The 26462-nt window shown below is 38.6% G+C and overlaps 1 protein-coding gene and 1 long non-coding RNA gene across 3 annotated transcripts in view; one reads left to right on the top strand and one right to left on the bottom strand.

Moving 5' to 3' along the window:
• Positions 1 to 25199, bottom strand: part of MSRA (methionine sulfoxide reductase A) — a 451589-nt gene extending 426390 nt beyond the window's left edge. For both annotated transcript variants that reach the window (XM_019440908.2, XM_053901094.1), the window contains exon 1: positions 24212 to 25199. In XM_019440908.2, the coding sequence (XP_019296453.1) occupies positions 24212 to 24347 (136 nt within the window). In that variant the 5' untranslated portion in view covers positions 24348 to 25199. The remainder of the gene's footprint in view (positions 1 to 24211) is intronic.
• Positions 23438 to 25718, top strand: LOC128776520 (uncharacterized). Its single transcript, XR_008421614.1, has 2 exons — positions 23438 to 23691; positions 23777 to 25718. It is a non-coding gene; the product is annotated as an uncharacterized LOC128776520 (long non-coding RNA).
• Positions 25719 to 26462: the final 744 nt, after the last annotated feature.

Raw genomic sequence — 26462 nt, 5'->3', positions numbered from 1 at the left:
AAATGTGTATGTAGAGAGATTCAGGACATAATATCTCTAACAATTAATAATCAATAAGCACAAAACCACAATAAGTTTACCTTTCAGAGATCAAAGGAGCACATATGCTTATTTCCTAACTTAAGGACTGAGGCCATCATTTATCCAGCTCATTTCAGCCAAAACAACAAACTTGTCAAAGTGAAAGACTTGAAAACTCCCTTAGAAAGACAAAATACAATAAATATGTAACCACAGTGTAAGGAGTCATCAACTTTAGAATGCTACACTCCACTGGACACTTTAGAGATCACTAAAAGCATGTATCTTGCCATCATGTAAACATTCTGAAACACAGCAATGCAGACTACGGTAAAAGTCAGGGAATCTGGACAGGAAAGGTCAGGCTGTGAAATAAATCAGTTCAAGTAATTTGTTCAGGCTGATGATCAAGGTAAGGAGTTAACAGCAGTTATCAGGCTAAGAACTACCCAAAATACCACCACTGATAGAAACACAGGCAGGTTTGAGTAGGGAGGGCCTTTGGAAGTCAGCTAGATCTACACACATCCATACTTTGCCTTCTTTTGAGATGGACACTGGCCAACAACTCGGGGTCTAGGTTTCAGTTAATTGAAGATGCACATCTGGAGTGATTAAGAGTTTGCAATCATCTTATGATATCAAGGGATAGGAGTAACTCTAACAGAAAAAAGCAAAAAGGCAAACCAAAAGAAAGACTTCATGAAACTACAATAGGAGTCAGAAAACCTTTTTTCTATAAAAAGGCTCTGAGGGTCATAGGATCCCTATCACAACTACTCAGGTCCTATGTTATAATGCATAAGCAGACATAGACAATAAATGAAGCAATTAAGTGTGCCTGTGTCCCAATAAAACTTTACTTATAAAAACAGGTGGTGGAAGACCTGTTCATGATAAAACTCTCAGCAAATTAAGAAAAGAGGAGAATTACCTCAACTCAATAAAGAACATCTGCAAAAAACCTACACACACTTAACCTCACAATCGTGAAAAGACTGAAGGGTTTCAGATAGGGAACAGGGTAAAGATGTCTACTCTCACCACTCTTATTTAACATAGTACTGGAAGATATAGCCACTGCAATAAGTCAAGAAAAAGAAATAAAAAGCATATGAGTTATAAAACTGTCTAATTCCAGATGATATGGTTGTCTACGTAAAAAATCCTAAGTAATATGTACACATAACACACACACACACACACACACACACACACACACATACACACACTTCTCCTAGAACTAATATGTGGGTTCGTCAATATTGGAAGATACAAGACGAACACACAAAAATCAACCACATTTCTATATACCAACGATGAACATATGGAAACCAAAATTAAAGACATAATACCACTTACAATCACTCCAACAAAACTCAAAAACTTAGGTATGACCTTAACAAACATGTACAATATCTATACACTAAAAAGTATAAAGCACTTATAAATCAAAGAAAACTGAAATAAATGCTCATAGACTGAAAGACTCAACACAGTAAAGACAATTCTCCCCAAATTGATCTATAATTTTAGTACATTCCCTATCAAATCCTAGCAAGATTTTTCTGTAAACATAGATAAGTTTATTCTGTGTATTTATTCTTTTTTACTATTGTAAAATACATATAACATAAAATGTGCTATCTTGGTCATTTTTAAGTGTACAGTTCAATAGTATTAAATACATTCATTTACATGTTCTACAACCATTACCACCATCCATTCCTATAACTCTTTTCACCTTGTAAAACTGAAACTCTATGCCCATTAAATACCAACTCCCCATTCTCTCCTCCCCACCAAGCCCCTGGCAACCACCATTCTGCTTTCTCACTTTATGATTCTGACTACTCTCAATACCTTATATAAGCAGAAGCATAATACAGACAAGTTTATTCTAAAATTTATATGGAAAAGCACAGGCTTCAGAATAGCTAAAAACAATCCTGAACTAAAAACAATCTTGAAAAAGAACAAAATGTGAAGGATGACTCTGCCCAATATTAAGGACTACTATAAAGCTATAGTAACCGAGATAGTGTGATGGAGAGATGGACACATAGATCAATGGAAGAAAATAAGAATCCAGAAGTAGACCCACAATATGTCCAACTGATTTATGACAAAGGTGCAGAAGCAATTCAGTGGAGGAAAGGTTTCAACAAATGGTGCTTTAGCAACTGGATATCCATAGGCTTAAGAAAAATGAACCTCAAACCAAATCTCAAACTTCAAGCATTTAACTCAAAATGGATTGTGGACTTAAATGTAAAATGTAAAAATATATAACTTTTAGGGAAAAAAATAGGAGAAATCTTCAGAATCAAGGCTAGGCAAAGAGTTCTTAGACTTCACACAAAAAGCACAAACCATGAAAAAAAAAAACGATAAATATAAATTCATCAATTCTGAAAACTTTTACTCTGCAAAAGACCCTATTATGAAGATTTAAAAAAAAAAAAAAAAACTACAGTCAAGAAGAAAGCATTTCCAAGCCATGTATCTGGCAAAGAACTAGTATTCAGAACATACAAAGAACTCACAAAACTGAACAGTAAAAAAAAAAAAATGAAAAATCCAATTAGAAATGTCTAACATTTTATCAAAGACATTTCATTGAGGACATATAAATGATATGAAAGCACATGAAAAGATGTTCAAATCATTAACCATTAGGGAAATAATAATTTAAGCCACGATAAGATATCATTACACACCTATCAGAATGGCTAAAAAATAAGAGTGACAACATCAAATGCTGACAAGGATGCAGAGACTGAATTGCTCATACACTGCTGATGGGAATGTAAAAATGGGACGACTCAGTAAACATTTTGGCACTTTCTTATAAAAGTAAACATGCAGCTACCATGTGACCCAGCAGTTACACTCTTGGCCATTTATCCCAGAGAACGTAAACTACGTTCAAAACCTGCACACAAATTCATAGCATATTTATTCATAATAGTCAAAAATTGGGAATAATCCAGATGTCTTTCAATGGGTGAATGGCTAAACAAAGTGTGGTAGAGCCATACCATGGAATACTACTCTGCAATTAAAGGGAACAAAGAATTAACATATATGACACTTTCAGTGACTCTCCCGGGAATTACGTTGATTGAGAAAAGCTAATCCCAAAAGGTTACATGCTGTATGATTCCATTTATATAACTATGATGTGACAAAATTACAGAAATGGAGAAGAGAGTGGCAGTTGTCAGGTGTTAGGGATCAGCTGAGAGTGGGGAAGGAGGTGGGGCATGGCGATAAGAGGGCAACACAGGGGATCCTTGTGGTGATAGAACTGTCCCATACGTTGGCTCTATCACCATCTATATCCTGGATGTGATGTACCACAGATTTGCAAGATCCCCCACTGGGGAAACTGACTGAAGGGTATTATTTTTTTTACAGCTGCAAGTAAATCTACAATGACCTCAAAATAAGAAATTTAATTTTAAAAATTTTTAAACAGGCTGAAGGCCTCTAGGCACACTCAAGAATAAGACGTAAACTTCTCAAGAGACTAGAGGCTTCAAGGAATCCCTAGCAGACAGAAAGGTGTGGTTGAGATGAGCAAGAGGAAAAGACAGACCAAGACAGGAGTGTAGTGCCATGAAAGTTCCGTGACCATGGGTGGTAGCTAGGAACAGCCTGCCAGGATTTGGCAGAGATGTGGAAGTGGGCACAGCTTGGCCAGTGAATCCCTACATGCTCCTTCTTCCCTTCTCCAGCCAATGTTTAGGTGAGTGTTCGGTATAGAGAAACAGGGAAGGGCCCCAGGTAGCTGATGATATCCAGGACAAACTGGGGACCAGACAAGCTCTGAAGGCCAGCTGCTGTCCTCAGCTGTGCCCACCCCTGTTCTCCCTGAGAACAATAAGGAACACAAGAACCCACAGCTGCTCAGTCCCTGTTCCAGGACCAGCTGCCCATGGTTGAGAGTCTAGAAAAGATGAGCTCACAGTCGGGAACAACTAGAAATATGTGGAATGCCAAGTTGGAGAAAGACCAGAATAAGAAGCTTTCCAGCTTGGAGGGCTTCACAACTAAACTTTAGAAGAGTGATTACTATCATCACATATGTAAAAGATGGTATTGCATTCATGAAACAACAGGATCTTCATTTTTATAAAACAGACTCAAGAGGAGACCTGAAAAATGAAGGAATGGAATTGTGGCCATTAAGAACTTCATAGAATGGCTCCAGAGCAGAATGAAAAAAAACAGCAAAATCAGTCAGCTAAGAGATCGAGACTAAGGAATTCTTCCAGAATGTAAGATGAAAGGATAAAGAGATAGAAAGTTTAAAAGAATCAGAGAAAATAGCTCTAGACTTACCACTATCTAACAAACAGATGTTTATAAAGGAGAATTGGAGACAATGCAGAGGAGCCAATGGTTAAGGAAATAATATCTAAGAATTTCTTAGCACTGAAAAAAAAAAAAGGACATAAACTTCAGAATGAAAGGGTTACCATATGCTAAGCTGTATAATAATTTTTAGAAACTTAAAACAAAGAAAAGAATCCCAAAAGTTATCAGAGAAGAAAAATATTATTAACAATCAAAAATCTGATTGATTTAGAGACACCTGGGTGGCTCAGTCGGTAGGGCGTCCAACACTCAATTACAGCTCAGGTCATTATCTCATGTTTCGTGGGATCAAGCCCCGTGTCAGGCTCTGTGCTAATAGCACAGAGCCTGCTTGGGATTCTCTCTCTCCCTCTCTCTCTGCCCCTCCACCCCCCAAAATAAATAAATAAATTTTTTTTAATGTTTATTTATTTTTGAGAGACAGAGAAAGAGCACAAGCAGAGGAGGGACAGAGAGAGAGACAGACACACAGAATCCAAAGCAGGCTTCAGGCTCTGAGCTGTCAGCACAGAGCCTGACACAGGGCTCAAACCCACAAACCGCAGATCATGACCTAAGCCAAAGTCAGATGCTCAACTGACTGAGCCACCCAGGTGCCCCAATATATAATATTTTTTAAAAAAGAATCTGATTTAAAGCATAATTCTTTCTCATCAACCTCTCTGGAAACAGGAACCTCTAGTGCTGAAAAACAAACCAGAACAAAACAAAACAGGGCTTTTAATGGAGATTCTGGATCTAGCCAAATTAGCATTCAAATGCGAAGGTGAAATAAAGGAATTTTTCAGACATACAAACTTTCAGGCAGAAAATTTACCACCCTAGATCCTCTCTTAAAGAGATTAACACAAACTATATTTCACAAAAAGAAAAATGCTATAAAGTATTTTAAAAAATGAGCAAATTCTGTTGTATCTTCTTTATGATACTTAATATTGTATTATATTTACTTTATATCTTTTACTAATTTGCCACTTTTTACGTAAATGGATGTTTCTGTTGAAAAGTTATTCACAATAATCAAATATGCCATTCACAGGAGTTTGGGAGCGGGGGTAGACTGGAGAGAAACAAAATTGTTACAACAGATTTAAAATACTAAAGGACTCTGGGGCACCTGGGTGGCTCAGTCTGTTAAGTGTCCGACTTTGGCTCAGGTCATGATCTCACCGTTCTTGAGTTCAAGCCCACATTGGGCTCTCTGTTGTCAGTGTACTGCTTCAGCTCCTCTGTCACCTTCTCCTTCTGTCCCTCCCTCACTTGTGCTCTCTCTCACTCTCTCAAAATAAATAAACACTAAATAAATAAATAAAATACTGAAGGACTCTTAGATCATGGTTGGTTTCCTTTGATCCACATGGATCAAACTGGATTCATGGAATCCAATTGGAACACATTCTATGTGTTCTATGTGTCAATTGGAACACATTCTATACAGACAGTATGTAGGGCTGTTATTAGTATTTCTGGACAATTGGTTCATTCACTCAACATTTATTACATCTAGTATTCACAAAACTCTATCTTATACCCTGACAAGAACACAAAGATAAATAAAATCTAGATTCAGCTCTTGAGGGGTTCATAATTTAGTGGCAGTGATAGACATGAGCACATGTAATTATGATGCAAAATATAAGTATTAGGAGAAGATATAAATAAAACACAAGATTGCAGAGGTAGTAATGATTAATTTTGGACTCAGGATCATGTAAAATTAGTTCATGGGTTGATAAGTAAACCCTAATAATTCCCAATGAAATCACTTCTCTATACTGTCAAGATAAGTATACTATACTATTAATGATTTCTTTTATATTTTTTTTAATTTTTTTATTTTTTACAGACAGAGAGACAGAGGGAGAGAGAGAGAGAACACCAAGTAAGGGAGAGGGGCAGAGGGGGGGGAGAGAGAGAAAACCCTAAGCAGGCTCCACACTCAGTGTAGAGTTCAATGCAGGGCTCAATCCCACGACCTTGGGATCATGATGGGGGCTGAAATCAAGAGTCAGCCATCCAACTGACTGAACCACCCAGGTGCCCCTATTATTAATGATTTCTAATCAGAAAGGGAAACCAAATGTTGCAAAATGTTACACCCACCCTGCCAAAGCAAAGCAGAGAGTTTCACAACAATCCAATAACTTTGGTGCCTGTTCATACTAACAGTGAGGATTATTCAGATAATGTGGGGGTTTTGTCATTGTTTTTATTATATTGTTACATCATTGTTGTTACATGACATTTTGCCATAATGAACTAGATTGACTACTGGTATAACTTAAAATTCATCAGGTTTAAGAGTCCTTTATCATCTTAAATTAAAAGATAAATTAAAATTTTCCCCTAATGCAGCACTGCTATTAAAAAACAAAAACAGGCTGCAGGTCAAATTTAGCCCACAGGCCTATTTGGCCAACCTCTGGTTTATAGCAAAGGTGCTAAAACTTTTTAGTCTAGTTTGTCGAATGTAATTGGGTCATAACTCTAGATGCAAATTGACCTTTAAGTTCTCAGAACAAACAATACCATAACTGGCTGCCAAGCTGTACCTAGTGCAATCCAAATGCACTGGCAAGCATCCAAGACTCATAGGATGTTTATACTTTATGGATAAGATACTCATCATCTGCCTGCCTGAACCTCTGATTCCCCCCAAAGCATGCATCATCACAGAAGCTACATTCTTTTCATTCTCCATTCTGATCCAAACTCCTTACTTCGGATGACTTCAAGGCATTGCATAACCTAACACAAACTTTATCTCCTTTGGCTAGATTTTACAAGGAAAGTACTCATAAGTTATTACTATACGTATACCACATACCATGATTACTAAACATATCTATTGTACTAGTGGAGCCAAATATTTAATAACTGATATAGAGGTCACCTTTATTTTGTTTTATTCTAATAAACTATAGTACATACATACTATGGGATAGTACTATATCCCATAGTACTTTTTTTTTAATGTACATTAAAAAAAAAAACATATAAACCTTCAGCAAACTAGGGATAGAGGGGAACTTCCTCCACCTGATAAAAGAATATGTACAAAAAACCTGCAGCTAACATAATTAATGATGAGAAACTTGATGCTTTTCCACTAAGATCAGAACAAGGCAAGGATGTACCCTCTCACTACTCCTATTCAACATCATACTAGAAGTACTAGCTAATGCAATAAGAAAAGGAAAAACATGATATACATATGGGGAAGAAAGAAATAAAACTGTCTTTGTTCACAGAGGACAGGACTGTCTATGTAGAAAACCCCAAAGAATCAATAAATAAACAAAAAAATTCCTAGAACTAAAGTGATTACAGGAAGATTACAGGATACAAGGTTAATATACAAAAATTAACTCTATCTTACATGCCAGTGATGACCAACTGGAATTTGAAATTTTAAAAAATACATACCATTTACATTAGCACCAAAAGAAATTAAATATTGAGGTATAAATCTAACCAAATATGCAGAAGATCTATATGAGGAAAACTATAAAATTCTCATGAAAGAAATTAAAGAGTATCTAAATAAATGGAGAATTATTCCATGCACATGAGTAAAAAGACTCACTATTGTCAAGATGTTAGGTCTTCTCAACTTGATCTATAGATTCCACACAATCCCAATCAAAATCCCATTAAGTTATTTTGTGGATATTGATAAGCTGATATTAAGGTTTATATTTAGAGTGGGAAAAAAGGCCAGAGTTGCCAATGCAATTGAGAACAAAGTTGGATGACTGAAACTACCCAACTTCAAGATTTATTATAAAGCTACCATAATTGAGACAGTGTAGTATTGGTTAAAAAAAAAAAATAGACAAATGGACCAATGGAAATAAGTAGGGAGCCCAGAAACAGACACATACAAATATAGTTAACTAATCTTTGACAAAGGAGCAAAAGCCATGCAATGGAGAAAAATAGCCTTTTAACAAATGGTGCTGGAACAATCAGACATTCACATGCAAAAGAAAAAAAAATCTAGACCCAGATCTTAATCTTTCACAAAAACTAACTCAAACTTTTAAAGGTAAACCCATAAAACTTCTACAAAGTACCACAGGAGAAAATTTAGGTGACCTTAGGTTTGGCAATGGCTTTTTAGATACTACCTCAAAGTGCAATCCATAAAAGAAAAAACTGGTAACTTGAACTTCATTACAATTAAAAACGTCTGCTCTGCAAAAGACACTGTAAAGAGCATATAAGAAGACAAGCCACGGACTGGGAGAAAATACTTATAAAAGACATCTGATAAAGGACTGCTATCCCAAATACACAAAGGACTCTTAAAATTCAACAAGGTGCACCTGGGTGACTCAGTGGGTCAATTGTCTAACTCTTGATTTCAGCTCAGGTCATGATCTGATGGTCATGAGACCGAGCCCCATGTTGGGCTCCACACCAGGAATTGGAGCCTGCTTAAGATTCTCTCTCTCTTTCTCCCTCTCTCTCTCTCTCTCTCTCTCTCTCTCTCTCTCTCTGAACAATAAAAAATAAATACTTTAAAAACCTCAACAAGAAAAAAATCCAATTTAAAAATGGACAGGGGTGCCTGGGTGGCTCAGTCAGTTAAGCGTCCAACTTCGGTTCAGTTCATGATCTCGCAGTCCTGAGTTCGAGCCCCACATTGGGCTCTGTGCTGACAGCTCAGAGCCTAGATAGAGCCTGGAGCCTGCTTCGGATTCTGTGATGCCCTCTCTCTCTGACACTCCGCCACTCATGCTCTGTCTCTCTCTCGCAAAAAAATAAATAAATGTTAAAAGAAATGTTTTGGGGCGCCTGGGTGGCTTAGTCAGTTAAGTGACCAACTTCAGCTCAGGTCAGGATCTCATGGTTCATGGGTTCAAGCCCATGTCGGGCTCTGTGCTGAATGCTTGCTCAGAGCCTGGAGCCTGCTTCAGATTCTGTGTCTCCTTCTCTCTCTGCTCCTCCCTTGCTTGTGCTCTGTCTCACTCTGTCTCTCAAAAATAAAAAAATGTAAAAAAAAAAAAAAAAAAATTGTAACAACAAGATAGCACTATATACCTACTAGAAAGGCTAAAATCCAAAACACTGACAGCACCAAATGCTGACAAGGATGTAAAGCAACAGGAGCTCCCATTCACTGTTGGTAAGAATGCAAAATGGTACAACCACTTTGGAATAGTTTGGCAGTTTCTTATAAGATGAAACATACTCATACCACATGATCCAACAATCATGGCTCTTGATATTTACCCAAAGTTAAAAGCATGTCTACACAAAACTGGTACAAGAATGTTTATAATAGCTTTATTAATAATTACCAAAACTTGGAAGCAACCAAGTTATTCTTCAATAGGTGAATGGTTAAACAAACTGTTGTACACCCATGCAATTGAATATTATTCAGCACTGAAAGAAATGAGCTATCCAGATATGGAGGGACCCTAAGTGCATACTGCTAAGTGAAAGAAGCGAATTTGAAAAGGATACATACTGTATAATTCCTTTCCATATACATACTGTATATGACATTCTTGGGAAAGCAAAACTATGAAGACACCAAAAAGATAAGTGGCTGTTAGGGGTTCAGGAGGGAGGAAGAGATAAACAGGCAGAACACTGGGGACTTTTAGAGCAGTGAAACTATTCTGTAAGATACTATAACTGTTGCAAACACACATTACAGATTTCTCAAAACCCATAGAATATACGAGAAAATGAATCCTGATGTAAAGTATGGACTTTGGTTATCTATACTGGCTCATTGATTACAACAAATGTGCCGTACTAATACCAAAAGTTAACAACAGGGTAAACCTGGAGAGTAGGGCATGTGTATATATATGGGAATCCTCTGTACTTCCCACTCAATTTTCCTATAAACCTAAAACTGCTCAAAGAAATAAAGTATATTAATTTTTTTTAAAGAATATTTTAAGATATATCAGCTACTTGGAGATATTTCCATGATGTACTAATAAGTGAGAAGAATAAGATGCAGACTATAAGCTGATCCATTTTTATAATCACACCAACATTTTGGACACTGGTTACTTGGGAAGTTGGGAGAAGAGAATGAAAATGATTAAAAACTTACTGACAGGGGCACCTGGGTGAGCGTCCCAACTTCGGCTCAGATCATGATCTCACAGTTTGTGGGCTCCAGCCCCCTGTTGGGCTCTGTGCTGACAGCTCAGAGCCTGAAGCCTCCTTCGGGTTCTGTGTCTCATTCTCTCTCTGCCCCTCCCCTACTTGTGCTCTGTCTCTCTGTGTCTCTCAAAATTAAATAAATGTTAAAAAAAAAAAATTAAAAAGAAAAAACTCACTGACAGATCAAACCTTGAGCGAAACTATAAATAAAAATCTGAGATTGAAGTAATAAAAAAGCCCCTGAAGCAAGGAGAAGCCATCTCAGCATAGATTCGGTAGGACCAGCCCACTCTGGGGCAGTGAGAAGAACCTGGTACCAGACCCACTGGCTGGAAACCAGAGACAGAGCAAAGACCACTTGTTTCCTTATTAATTAGTTTAATACAACCATATGGAGATAACCATAGAGAATCCTCATTTTTTAAATTCTATCAATTTTGTTTGTCAACCACCCTACAAGTTCCAAAGCAAACATATACATAAAATGAAACCTAGATTTCAGCTCTTTAACGAATCCCCTTAGCCTGGAAAAAAAAAAAAAAAAAATTGTCTGGTTTTTAATGAACCAAAATAGTTCAGGCTTAAGTTCCAGCATTATATTAATAGAAATCCCTTGGTTCATATCTTGCCCCTGGAAATGCATATTTAAATTTATGCAGCTTATTCCTTAAATCGGGCGTGCATTGCCCCGTAAGTACTGCAGCAGAGAGCGACCTAATCTTATTCGTCCAACTCCTAATTTTCACCAAAAAATAATTACTCCCTTTTATTCCACTTAACAAAATAAATCCACAGAGCTTCGTAGTATCAGCCTAATCCTGAAGAAGAAGAAGAAGAAATGTTTTTGGTTTTTGAGGGTTTTTTCAGTTTCTTAAAATAAAAAGTTATCTGCAAGGGGCTCCTCAGCCCTCCTTTTACATGCAGAGGCAGCTGGGTGCAGTTTCTACTCTTGGAGGTCTGCTGTCTCCCAGCAACCTGGCTCCGGTTGTCAGGGAGAGACCCCGCCTGAGCCGGGGCTGTTATCAGGCCCGCTGCAGTCCTCGGTGGGGGGAGTCGGGAGCTCTGCGCAGCGCTTCTTCATGCCAGTGCACACGTCTCGGTGTGCAAGGAATGCTAAGTGGTTAGCTAGGAACTCTGGGGACCAGCAGGAGTTGCTGCAGAGGGCTTACTGCTAGATGACGTAGCTCCTTATGAATTGGCTCTCAAAAAGAGATAAGGAAATGGAGGTTTTCGGCAATGCAGTGTTTTCTCCGGGGCTCTATTTGACAGCTGGCTACTCCATTCTGCAAACCCTAACGTGGTTTTCTTTTCATCTGCTAACTACAGTACATTCAGGATTTTTTCACTTTAGCTTTCATTTTCTCCAGCTGGAAAGTTATGCATTCCCTCACAGTATTTCATTTTCATGACTCTTGCCTTTTGGGTAAAATCTGTTAAAATATCTTTTTTATTTTTTTAGTTGGCCAAGGAGTAAGTTTTGGTCTCATGTGAACAATGCTTTTTAATTCTTCACAGTGAATTTGACCTAAGCAAAGTATAAATTACCTAACAGTAAACTACTAATAAAAATAATCAAAGGTAAAATAGGAAAAAGTTACAGAAGAAAATTCAACACTAATGTTATTACTTTACCATGGTAACATGGTGAAAAGAATTCATTTTCTATACATGCTCGGGGAAGACATTCAATGTTTCTAAATTTTATTCTTCATTTTATAAAAATGTAATGATAATACATTCATTGGAACATACTGTAACTCTGCATTTCTTCCAGTTTCACTATTACCAATCTTTCTTATATTATAATGCAAATTTAATACACTTACTCAACAACAAGCTAGTAGATTAGAAATATACCCTGCTGAGAAACACTGCAGATATGCTCATACTAAGGAACCATGTCTTTCTTTATGAAGGACAATAACCTTATTTGACCTCTCATAAAAGACTCAGCTTACAGAAGAGATCCCAGCTAACCCAGAGGATATGGTGGTCTTTGGTCAAGGTAAAATCAAGCATTTGGCATTGTTAAAAAAATAAGACATTTGGCTCAAAATGGAGTCGCTTATGCAAAGCCCCACACCACCAATCCAAGACTTAACCTACAGTTCTGGCTGTCCCAGAAATGAAATCTTAAACCAGTCAATCAGGAATTGCCTGATCAGCACTAGTTAACTAGTTTGCCATTGCCTAGAGGAACATATCCTTGCAATAACCAACCCGCTCTTTTGCCTAGTATAACTTCCTTGTTCCCATTCCCTTCGCCTGTAAAAGCCCTTCATTTGTGTACAAGCTCCTTGGAGCTCCTTTCTATCTGCTAGATCAGATGCTGCCCAACTTGAGTCAACTTTTGCTCAAATAAACTCTTAAAAAAATTAATATGTCTCAGTTTATCTTCTAACAGGATCATGAGTCAAAGTAGTCAAGTATCTCATCAAATGGGAAGAACATTTTGATAGGACATCCAGGGGAAAGATACCAGAAAACCAAGCAGCTTAGCCACTGTAATCTAAGCAAGACCTCTGGCCATGCCAGCAGGGCACCATAACCAGACTAAGAGTTCAGGAACCACCAGGGAGAAAAATAGCAATCACTGAGCTCCACATATATTACATGAACTCAACTTTCACCTCCCTAGGGAGACACAGTGGAATGAAAGTGCAAAACAAGGCCCCAAAGCCCTAGCTCCACCACAAACTCCAAGAACAATCGAAGTTGAAACTGCTCCCAAAAGGCAACATGGAAGGGGAAGAAGTGAGTTGAGCCTTGAAAGACCCAGGAAGATTTACATGGGCTGTGAGGAAGAAAGCAAACGTCCTGGAAGAAAGGAACTAATCGGAGTCAGCTGAGGGTGTGGGGCATGGGCGGTGCAGAGCTCAGGAACACTGAGGTTAACAAGTTACAGGAAGTTTCTAACTCCAGGATGAAAAGTGTCATCACGTTAGCTAGGACGCAACAGAAATTACTCAAATCAGATGGCTGCAAGCTATCAGTAGAAGGGAGGAGAGGGAAAAGACAAAAGCAAGGAAGGAATGTGTTCCGTTTTTTGAAAATCAGCAGTTCCTGCCAAGGAGATGCCCAGATACGCGTTTGCCCAATCACTCCTCACGTGAGCCAGCTTGAGTGGGTTGGAGCTAATGATCTGTGCAAAAGCCCCTGAGTTATCCTGAAGTTACCTTTTAGTTCATTATACTACTAAGACCTCCTCCTGTGGGTGGAGTTTCCTGCCATTTTTTGAACATACATTGTATGCACTACCATACTGACATGCTAGGCATGTGCAATCGAACCGAAGTGCCTAATTAATAAAATATGTATAAGTTCCTTATGTATATGTTAGCTCCCTGCCCCCATTCCCAATACACCAAATAAAAGCTTCCTGTGCTAACCCCATGGGGAGAAAGTACTTTGAGAGCTATGACTCTGTCTCCTTACTTATAACAATAAAAAGTTCTCTGCTTTCAATACTTCTTTGGGTTGTGTTCAACTTGCAGCCAAAGTGCAACTGAACTTGCCTTGAGTTCAGTTACAATCGCACCGATCACATAGTCACTGTTATTTCCTACGCAGTGGTAGTATGAAATTTGAGGTTTAAACAGATGTCTAATAGCGGTGCTAACAGTAAACTGAGAAGGATAAAGGCAGAGACCAAGGAAAGTGTGATGGTTATTTTATGTGTCAACTTGACCTGGCTAAGGGATACCCAGATGATGAGGAAAATCTTCTTTATGGGTGTGTCTGATGCTCTCAAACTGGGAATTTATGATGGAAAAGAGACGAAAGAATAGGATAGAGGCCCCACGACTTTCACTCATCATGCATTTACACTCTGAACCCATCTTTTGCAGAATTCAGTCTCTCATACTTCATCAGAGTTCGAAGATTTTGGCTGGCACAAGATGACAGGGTCGGCCAGCTGCTGTGGCATGGGAAGGGATTGGGCCATCTGCCGGGTTGGCAGGACACTGGGGTCTATGAAGGGGCAGACCAAGCCTAGCAAAGAGACCTCCACTCTGGTCCTTGCTGAAGGCCTGGAGGCCTCTGGTACTCTTGGGGCCCATGTCACAAACTGATGTCTCCTCACCCAACTAGCTCCCCATTCCTTGCCTCAGCTGTCCTCACTCTCCTCCCTTCCCCAGAGCATCTTTCCCAACCATTGCTGCAGATTCCTAACAAATCCCAGCTTAGAGATTTAAAGATGAGGGGGCTCCTCATCATTTATCCTGGCAAGTAGAAGAGTTTACTACTGGTCACAAGAATGATTGGTAAGACAGTCTGAAATCAGCCCAAGTCTATCACCGCTAGTGAAAAAATTATTTAGAGTATATATCGCAGGGACAAAAGATCAGCTATGTTAGCTTCTCTGTGTCATCCTGGTCACACAATGTTCACACAAAAAGACCACCTTTAGCCAACATTAACCATACTTTACCTGATATCCATACACCATAACTGAGTGCCTGATGTGGGTAGTGTCCTCTGTGAACCGTTACGGACTAAGGAATAAAACAGGATCAACCATGGCCAGTGCCCCCCTTTAAGGAGTGAAACATGGCTCCTCCCTCTGGACAGCCTTCTTTTTTTTTTTTTTTTTTTAAAGTTTATTTTTGAGAGAGAGCGAGAGAGAGTGGGGAAGGGGCACAGAGAGAAGGGGACAGAGGATCTGAAGCGGGCTCTGCACTGACAATAGAGAGCCCGCTATGGGACTTGAACCCACAAACTGCAAGACCATGACCTGAGCCAAAGTTGGACACTTAACCAACTGAGCCACCCAAGCACCCCAGAACAGCCATCTTTCGAGGTAGCTCTCCCTCATATGAGGAGAAAAGATATTGATTTAACAACATGGGTAGTAGAACAATATCTAAGTAACAATGTGAAATCCAAGAGGAGGATTCATGAAATAGTGCATAATTATCTGTCCAGAAGAAAAGAAAGGGATCACTTAGGTTGTAAAGAAAAGGGAACCAGGGCAAGTTTTGAGGAAGAGGTAGCATAAGGATATATGGAAAACAATATTTCACCTGGGCAAGCATTTAACAAACATTTAATGAATGGCTAAATGAAAACACCGGTATATGAAACCCACTTGGGTAGAATCACATGAGCAGCTCGAAAGACAAAACACTGAAACACATGTTAGCCAGAGGCAAGGTGGGAAGAAAGGCTGGGACAGTAAGGATCATCAGATCAGGAGAGGTATGGAATACCCTTATGCCAGGGACTTCAGGGAAACACTGAGGGTTCTGAAACAGAGGGTAAAATAAAGAGCTGTAGACAAGATGCAAAGAGGAGAAATAATAGCTCTGTGTCCTACAATTTAGAAATTAATCACACATTGGGGAAAATTTTTCTAAAAGGAAAATTGTTTTCTATCATTTTCTTTTAAAAGTCTATGTACATCACTCAAAATAAAAGAAATACACATAATGCCTTCTACATAATAGTGGAAGGAATTTGTCCCCAAAGATCTTTTCTTTGTATAAATGATGCCACCACAATTGATGCTTCAATAAAAATGAATATTTATGAAATGTAAAATGACTTGGATTAACTTATTCCAATTTCACCCTCTAAATTTAGATTTTTAAATCACGCCAAAATGTAGATTTTGATTACAAAAGCAAGTTGGGAAGGAAAAGAAAAAAAAAAAAAAAAGACTTACTTGACAAGAAAAAGAGCAAAATTTAAAAAACAGAATTTGAAATAGGGATGACAAAAGATGACAGAAAGGTGGTCAATTAAACTAAAAACCGCAGAAAAGGATCATCCTCAGAGCAGAGTTCTTTAACTCAATAATGCAGTCACTTATGAAGAATCAAGTTACACGAAAGCCTGAAGGAAAATCTCCCACTTGTGTGTCCCATCCATCTTCAGCTCACTGCACAGCCCTCTCCCCAGCTTTTAGTTTCTTAGCTATCCTTTCAGAGTTTCTTTGTGCATACATCTTATTATTTTCCTCCCTGTTCACACAAAAATTAGCATACCATACAACACTGTTCTGACCTTGCTTTTCTCACTTAACGCTATATCTTGGCAATCGCTCCACACCCATTCATATAGATTTTCCACGTTCTTTTTTACAGCTGCATATTCCATTGTGAAGACGAACCACAATTTATTTAACTAGCCCCTATTGATGGGCATTTGGGTTGTTTCCAATCTTTGGCTACTGCAAACAAAGCTGCAGTGAATAACCTGGTATAGTCATCATTTGGCATGCGTGCAAGTGTATCTGTAGGATAAATTCCCAGAATTGAATTCCTGGGTCAAAAGGTATATGCATTTAAATTTTTTACAGATATTGCCAAATTGCCTTCTGTAAGAGTTGAGCCAACTTACACTCTCGCCAGCAATGTACAAGAGTGCCTTTTTCCTTAAGGATTTACCAACAGAGTGTACCATCAAAGTTCTGGATTTTTGCCAATCTGAAAAATGAAAAATGGTGTTTGCATTCTCCTCATTATGAGAGAAGTTGCTCACTCTTTTATATGTTTAAGAGCCAATTGTACCTCCTTTTCTATAAACTATCTGTTCATAACCTCTGCCTATTTTTATAATGGATGTTGGTGTTTTCTTATTAATTTCTAGGAGCTTCTTACATATTAGGGAGAATAGTCCTTCTCTTATAAGTTGCAAATATTTACCCCAGTCTTTCTTTTGAATTTGTTTACGGTAATTTTTGCCATGAGAAGATTTTTATTTTGATGTGATCTAACTTATCAATTTCTTAAGTCTTCTGATTTTCAAGTCATAGTTAGAAAGGCTTTCCTTACCCCAAGATTATAAAGGAATTTTTAGGAATTCTCCTTTTCTAACATTTACTTGTTTCATTTCTTTTTAAATTTTTATTTATTTTTGAGACAGAAAGAGACAGAGCATGAGCAGGGGAGGGGCAGAGAGAGAGGGAGACACAGAATCCGAAGCAGGCTCCAGGCTCTGAGCTGTCAGCACAGAGCCCAACGCGGGGCTCGAACTCACAGACTGTGAGATCATGACCTGAGCTGAAGTCGGACACTTACCAACTGAGCCACCCAGGCACCCCTGTTTCATTTTTACATGTAACTAAATGGAGAAACAGTAGAGTAGATAACATCACAAACTCTAGAGCCAAACCGCCCACATTCTTGTTCCAGATCCACCATTTATTAGCTATGTGACCTGGGATAAGTCACCTATCTCTATGGGCCTGTTTCCAGATCAACAAATGAGGATAATAATAATTACCACATGGGGGGGGGTTATTGTGAGGATTAAATGTCTTGGTAAAAGTAATTACTAGAGTGTCTGACATACAGTAAGCACTCAATAAACATGAGCTATTGTCAAATATCTCTTTAAAACTTATCCTGGTTTAAGATGTGAAATACAGATCCAACTTTCTTTTTCCATATGGCTACCCAGTTGTCCCATAGCCATTTTTTGAATATTCCATCTTTTCCCCACTGATTTAAGATATCTCCTTTATGATATACTACATCCCCATAGGTATTTAAGAATTTCTCATCTTTCTATTCTGCTCCATTGACCTATCTATTCATGGACAAGTATCACATTGATTTAATTATCGAACTTTACTTTTACTATATGGTAGGGCTAGTTGCCCCTCTTTGCTCTTCTTTAACAGTTACTGTAACTCTTCCTGTTTATTTTTCCCTATGAATTTTTATTAATTTTTTTTAAGTAGGCTTCACACCGAGCACAGAACCCCCACACTGGGCTTGAACTCAGGACCCTCAGCTCTTGCTACGTTTATTCATAAATTTTAACTTTTTTGGTTGATATTATAAATGGAGTGTTTTCTTCCATATATTTTCTAACAAGTTGTTTACACAGAGTAAAACTCTTGGTTGTTGTCTAGTATATATCCTGATACCATACTATTAATTCTCTTAGATTTTCCAGGTATATAATCTCATCATCTGCAAGTTAGTGTCCGTTTTACCTTTTCTTTTCCAATTTGTACATTTCTAATTGCCTTCTCCTATATAAATGCATTAGCTACCACTTACAAAACAATGCTAAATAATAACACCAATCACCCAGAGTAGGCCTAGTCATGCTTTAACCCACTTTAGGCAGCCTTGGAAAAGTTGCACAGTAAAGAAGTTTGAAGATGTGAATCTCACCTATCAGGCCACAGTAGTAGCCTATAAAAAGATGAAAATTTTCTCAACTTCAAAAAAAATTACAATAATCCAATTAAAAATTGGGTACAAGACATGAACAGACTTTTCTCCAAAGAAGGCATACAGATGGCAACAGACACATGGAAAAAATGCTCAACATCACTCATCATCAGGGAAATGCAAATCAAAATTACAATGAGATATCACCTCACATCTGTTAGAATGGCTAAAATCAAAAACGCAAGAAACAAGTGTTGGTGAGGATGTGGTGAAAAAGGAACCCTCAAGTACTGTTGATAGAAATGCAAACTGGTACAGCTACTAGAGAAAACAATATGGAGATCCCTCAAAAAATTAAAAATAGAATTACCATATTATCCAGTAATTCTACTACTAGGTATTTATCCAAAGAAAACAAAAACACTAATTCAAAAAGACACATGCAGTCCTCTGTTTATTGCAGCATTATTTATAATAGCCAAATTATGGAACCAATCCAAGTATCCATCAATAGGTGAATGGATAAAGAGGATGTGGTTTTATATACGTATACACATATACACAACGGAATAGTATTCAACCACAAAAAAGAATGAGATCAAGGCACCTGGGTGGCTCAGTTGGTTAAGCATCTGACTTGTGATTTCAGCTTAGGTCACGATTTCAGGGTTTGTGGGATCAAGTCCCACATCGGACTCCATGCTGACGGCACAGAGCCTGCTTCGGATTCTCTCTCCCCCCACCCTCTCTGCCCCTCCCCACTCATATTCATTCTCTCTCTCTCTCTCTCTCTCTCTCTCTCTCAAAATAAATAAACTTTAAAAAAAAGAAAATTTAAAAAACGAATGAGATCTTGCCATTTGCAACAACATGGATGGATCTAGAGAGTATAGTGCTAAGTGAAGTAAGTCAAGGAAAGGTAAATACCATATGATTTCACTAATATGTGGAATTTAAGAAACAAAACAAAGAAAATAAGAGACAAATCAAAAAACAGAGTCTTAAATATAAAGAACAAACTGATGGTTACCAGAGAGAAGGTGGGCGGGGGAGATAAAATAGGTGAAGGCAATTAAGATGAGCGCTGAGTGAAGTACTAAATTATTGAATCACTATATTGTACACCTGAAACTAATATAATACTAGATGTTAACTGCACTAGAATTAAAATAAATTTTAAATAAAAAATTTTTAAACATGAAAATTTTCTTAACACAAAAAGTTAAGATTAAAGCTAAGATAGGGATGCCTGGGTGGCTCAGTTGGGTGGCTCAGTTGGTTAAGCATCTGACTTCAGCTCAGGTCATAATCTCACAGTCCATGAGTTTGAGCCCCGCACCAAGCTCTGTGCTGACAGCTCGAGCCTGGAGCCTGCTTCAGAATCTGTGTCCCCCTGCGCTCTCTCTGCCCCTCCCCTGCTCGTGCTCTGTCTTGCTCTGTCTCTCAAAAATAAATAAAATGTTAAAAAAAAATTTTATAGAGATTAAAGCTAACATGATAACCTTAACAACAAAAGCATTTAGTAATGGGGCATACCAGCTACTAGGCTGAGCAAGAGTGGACCATCTCCACATTTTTCCCGGATTAGGACTTCAGTGGGAATTTCTATGTTTCTTCATTAAGCATGATGTTGGCCTTTGAGCAGAAATAGATTTATTATATCATGTTATGGAAGTAGCCATCTGTGTTATTATCAAGAATAGTTGTTAAAGGTAGTCAAATGACTTTTCAGCATCCAGATGACAGTTATATCATTTTTCTTCATAGATCAATTAAATGATGAATTATATTAATAGATTTCCTAATACTGACCCATCCTTACATTCTGGAACTAACTCCCATTGCTGGGCTCTGTTCACTCATATTTATTTAGCAGTTTTTCATCAATATTCATAAGTGGGACAGGTCTGCAGTTTTCTTTTTTTTGTGCAATCTTTATCAGGTTTGGTTTTAATATTATACTTACTGCTTAAAAAGAATCTGACAATTCTTTTAGTTTAAATACGATTGGAATAATCTGCTCTTTAAATATTTAGTAGAAGTGTCAGTGTAAACCTGTCTGAACATGATGCTTTGAGAGGAGGCAACTCTGACAACTTCATTTCTGCTAGAAAAATCATTGTGTTTAGATTTCCTAAATGTTTCCGGTTTCAGTTTGGGTCAGTTATATTTTCCTAAAAATTATCTATTCCATCCAAGTTTTCGAATTTATTTTCAAAGAGTTAAACAGTCTCTCATGAGTCTTTAAATTTTCAATTTCTATTACTCCCCCCTTTCAGTTGCTAATTTTGTATATTTGTACTTTTTCCCTTTTTTCTTTATTAGACAGCTACAGCTCATAAATTTCATTGTCATAGTTCAACTGTTTTTCAAAGAGGCGCCTTTTGGACTACTCATATTGTTCTACTGTTTTTCTATTTATATTTAAAGTTCTTAAAAGAGGACACCATGGGCAGGTGTTCTACATCTCTTCCTCTCTCCAAAAAAGACCACAGTAATATAGTGAAGACTATAGAACAGTGTTCACCTAGTGAACACTAAGAATATAAAGGCAAGAAAGTAGAGATCACATAGGAGCTGTCAGTGTTATCTTGAATGATATCTCCAAATCCCAAACATCTGATCAAAAAAACAGATTAGCAATATCTTCAATAGGCAAAACAAACCAAAAACAAAGTGCTATTAGAAAAAAAAAAAAAAAAACTGGGCTTTTAGAGTAATTAATTCACTGGAAATAAGATTAGTTCTAACTATAATAAATTCACATTTTAACAACATAGGAGACACTCTGAGGTTTTAATTATAAGCCTTCCACCTCCTGCCTGTCTCTAGCAATTAATTGCCCACCATTTCAGTTCAACAAGCATGAATTCCACTTTTCCCCAAAGTTCTCTGAGTATTGCTGTCTAGTCAGGCACTAAAACAGAGAGAGACTGCCTCCACATAGAAGATCAGGCAAACTGCTCACATGCCCTGCCAGCCAGCCAATGCTGTCCAGGACCCGCCACTAACCTGAACAGAGTGTGCCTCAAATGAGGCAGTCCAGTCCAAGTTTAGTTGTAACCAATCACCCAAAATAGGACGACTCATGTTTTGATCCACTATAGGTCGCCTGGGAGAAACTAAGCATTAAAGAAGTTTGAAAGATTGAATCTTAACCTTCTTGCAAAGTAGAAATCTACTATTAGGCCACAGTTTATTAAAAAAAAAAAAAAAAGTGTTAAGTTTCCCTACGAATATCAAAAAAAGGTAGGATTAAGGCTAAGATGTAACTCTTCACACGAAAAATATTTGGTAATAGTGCACAAAGACAGAGCCTTGTACTAAGCTGAACCAAAGACACTAAATAAGACTTATCTTCTAAAATCAAAAGGTGATGCTTTTATCACAGAAATTTTGAGAGTCAGGGCACAAATAACAGACACAGAAACAACAAAGAGAAGTGAAGGGCTGTTAAACAGATTGGAGGCTGGGGCAGAGATGAATTTGACTTTCAAAACAATATTATTAAATCCATAAGCTTCAAGCTTACAGCCACCAAAACCTACCAAGGAGGTAATACTATCCTGCCCATTTCTGGGGCCAATCTGAGAACCTTCAACAATCTGTCAAAGCAGGAGTTGTACAAGAAGTGGGGACTGGACCGGCTGCAATCTAAAACTGAAATATTTGGGGGGGGGGGGGGGGGAAGAGTTACAACAGCAAAGCAATAAGGACATAGGCACTGCATATACATATGCATTGTAGGCTTAGCCCTACACCCAAAAAAAGCAGTTCACTGGTCTAGATACAGAGGTATATGCATGATTATATAAAAAGACAAGATGGAAGAGCCTGGAACAGAACCAGGCCCTGAGGTTTTCTGTTAGATTTATTAGGTGGATATGACAAATAAATCATTGGCTCATTTCCGTCATGTTGGTTAATCTTTTACCAAAAGTGTCATTTATGTACCAGGTAATTGATTGGGAACACTTTGGTTAAGATTAAGCAGAACTAAATTTTGGTCAAAGCTAATCTTGAACCAGTTTGCAGCTCTGAACAAGATGTTTGTGTTCATTTGTTTGTTTTTTAGATTTCTGGGAGGGCATACCAAAACACCCATAGTGTGTAAAGAGTAAGTTCAGGACAAGCTGAGTATGTGCAACATTGAAAAAGCACTACCTTTAAGTATCCATTTATGAATACTGGTTTGTAAAAATATATATAATTTATTTTTAAAAATAAAATTGTAAAAAAAATTGTAAAGTGTAAAAAATATTATTTTTAAAATAAAAGTTTAAAATTAATTCTCTGAGCCAAAAAAGAAACAAATTTTTAGGGCTGGCTATGAGTTGGGGTTGAAGTGAGGGAAGCGTAAGAAGTAGAACTGCTAATGTAGATGGAGAAACAAGGCACACAGTGTCAGTTTCCAAACTGCCTCAAATCCAAAAAAACTCTACCTCTCCCCCTCTAATACTGATTAGTGTGTACTATACGCAGAGCCTCGCTGTGACCTCCTCCTATATATACCCAATAATTCTTTAAGGAAAAGAAAAACAGAATTCCTAAAAATTTTTAAATGTAGGATTTATCTTGGCATTGAGCCATATGTAGAGGACTAATCACCCTTTAATCCTTCAACAACTCTTAACACAGTGGTTTACAAACTATGACGTTTGTTTAAAGTACAAATTGCCAGGGCCACACTCTGAGAAGCACTGCACCAAGGTAATTCTACTTAAAGTATGGTCCCCTTCTGCAACAGAAAATGAGGCTTAAGCTTTACGAAAAGAACCTTTAGAGTAGTTTAACATTACTGGGCACCCAAGCATTTTTCTGACTTTTTTTTTCTTACTGTATTTTCCAAAAGTATTGGTATGAGATTGGAAAATGTTTAACTTTGTGAGGCACAGCTAGCTCTAAAGCGGATACCTCCGCACTACTGACTCAAACACGGGCAGACCCGCAAGGACGGGGCTAGGGGCAGCTCCCGCCAATTAGGAGAAACCGGGCAGTCAAGGAGAGTAACAGAAGCCCGAGGGTAATTCTTGCAACCAGTACAGTGGACTGAGATACAATTTCAAAGCTGCAATTTTCATCGTTCTGTATCATTCTATTGCTTCTAGTGACAACACGGCACCATCGCTGCAAGTGGCCACTATTCCAGCGAACCGTGCACAAAAGAGGAGGCACAGAAGCCGGCACTGAGGGCACACGCACCTGTGAGCAAGATCGGAAATCAGGTCAGCGCTTTTCCTACCCAAAGTTGGGAGCCACCGGGGTATTTGCACTCTAGGTGAGTTTTACCAACATACTAGATTCCATCAACGTGCTACATGCTGTTTAAGAGAGTGAGAAGCCAAACAAAGAAGACCGAAGACCCCTCCGCCCCCCCTCCCCTAGCGAAGCCTCTTCGCGCTTGCGCAGACCCCAACCTAGCTAATCCGCCCGAAGCCGGCCCTCCGCTCTCTTCCGGGAGGGCGGAGGACGCGCAGCCACAGGGCGCTGGCGCGCATGCGCAGCGACGAAGACCGTGCTTCTGCGCGTGCCTGAGTCCTTACCCGCGACGGGGATCGGCTCCTTCCGGCCCGGCAATGCCTCCTGGGGGCTGACGATCTTAGAGGCGGAGTCGCCCATTCTCGGGACAGGAAAGAGGCTGTGGAAAAGCTGGCTAGCTCTCCTGGTGGCCAAGAGCATGGGCGGGCCGCTGGCCGACGGGCGGAACGGCGCGGTCGAGAGCGGAGCGGCTGCTGCGGAGTGGGCGGCTGGCGCCCGGCAGTGGGACCGGCGTGCACTGGGCCGCGCTGCAGGCAGGGGGTCCGCCGAGGCCGCTTGCGCTGCGGGCTGTGGCCGCTGCCGACCCGGAATCAAGGTTACCTAAGGCTCTGGCCGAAGGGCTGTAACTGAGGGCGTGTTCCGCCCGGGGGTAGGGGGTGGGGTAGGCGTCTGAGGGGGGCCTGATCCTAGGAGGCCATCAGCTAGTGTTTCTGGTTCGGCTTCGGCTTCAGTACAAACTTCCCAGGGAGAGAACGAATGTACTAATTGAGATACGAAGTACGTGAAGCGGCAGAGGTCAAAAACAAATAATGCCTAGCCTTTGATTTTAAAGTTCGTTCCCTCCTTAAAAACCTTAGCAGTTGTTCAGTATGCCCAATAAGGCATAAGACGACCTACTTTACAGGCAACGAGGACGTATGTGTATTTCCACTGGAGCCATTGTAATGGTAAATTATCAAAAAGATGAGGATCCAAAATAAAAACTAAGCACAACTTTCAAAAAGCTCAGTATAGGGAAGATAATTCAAAATAATGTTTTATGTATATACACACATACATATACAGTGATAAGCCCATTTTGCGAGGAAGAAAATAGAGAAGCTCGGCGCTAATACCACCATTAACGCAGTTTGTGTGAATTTAATGCTGCTGTTGGATCATTCTTGTTTCTCAAATCGTGGGAGATAACATTTGTTTCTTTGACAAATTTTCAACCCAAAAAATAAGGTGGGTGAAGCCAGATGGGTGACTTGGGAGTTCCATATGTGAAATTTTGGTTTCACACAAATGTTCTGCCAGAATGGGCAGATAGTCTCACGAGGGAAGGAACTTCAGATTAGCACTCACAGACATGAGAAGGTTTTGACTTGACCTCCCGTGAGTGAGTTACCTTTTTGTTTTAATGTGGTCTGGACTGAAACAAGGACAGGAGAACTGGCCGTACAGTATTGTAGAATAAAGTCAGACATGTAACATTAAGCTTAAATTCTTTAGTTTGTAATTTAGATTTCGTCTGGGCAATTTGCCTCGGTTTTTACTTTTGTTTATCCTATGAGATTATACAGAGTAGTTTCTACAGGCCTCCTGAAAACACTCCAGGGTAATCCCTTCCATGTTTGGTCACTGCTAAGCACTTGAAAAATTAAGATCACTTTTCTGTCAGAGGAAATATTTTGTGTATGTGTATTTTTTCGATTATTGCCTTTTAATACATACTGATTTTCTGTTTTTATGTCTTGTGGTTGATTGTATGAAATTAAACATTAGAAATAAACCAAGAACTGAAGAGTTTTTCATGTTGCAAAGTACTTATATAATGTTAAGTTAAAAAGCACTACAGAGCTACAGTATGTGTATATGTACTACGTAGTATATACAAAAATGCGTATACTTCCACTTGTTATACCCACTAAGGAAAGACTAGAAAAAAATTTAAATAATGATTGTAGATTTGTTGTTGTTCAAGGTAATGGTCTACTGATTGTCACTTTCTTAAAATGGTCTGTATTGTTACAGTGTTCTTAAGTGTTCCAATGCCTGATACTTAAATTACAAAAAAAATATTTTTAAAGGAAAAATACCTCAATTTATTTCAAAGCTTTCTCCCTCCCATAAAGCAGGGGCTTCTTATCTCATTTTCCAGAATAGTTGCAAGAAAAGTTACACGCAGGGAGGTTGGTTGGTTGGTTGGTTGGTTGGAGGAGAAAATTAAAAATTCCTGCCTTCAGTGATGCCATTTTCACCACTAGGACTTCCTTTTCTTCAGACTCTCCTAATCCCTTCTGAGCTCCACACTTTTTTTTTTTGTCCATGTTGGGCACACACTGCTTTAATTTGTTTTTGTTTTGTGTGTGTGTGTGTGATTATGCACTGGTTTTCCAACAATTCTAACCATGTATGTTCTTAGGCTGCAGCCTAAGCATCCTTTTTGATAAGACAAAGACTCAAAATACAGTTTAAACAAAATAGAAGTTTATTTCTCTTTTACATACAACCTAGTAAGTAGCTAGTAGTTAAGTACTGACAGGACCATGT

The sequence above is a fragment of the Panthera pardus genome, unplaced genomic scaffold, assembly GCF_024362965.1.
Source record: "Panthera pardus isolate Hobbes unplaced genomic scaffold, ASM2436296v1 HiC_scaffold_13, whole genome shotgun sequence".
Classification (NCBI taxonomy): domain Eukaryota; kingdom Metazoa; phylum Chordata; class Mammalia; order Carnivora; family Felidae; genus Panthera; species Panthera pardus.
This window is presented reverse-complemented; position numbering and strand designations above follow the sequence as displayed.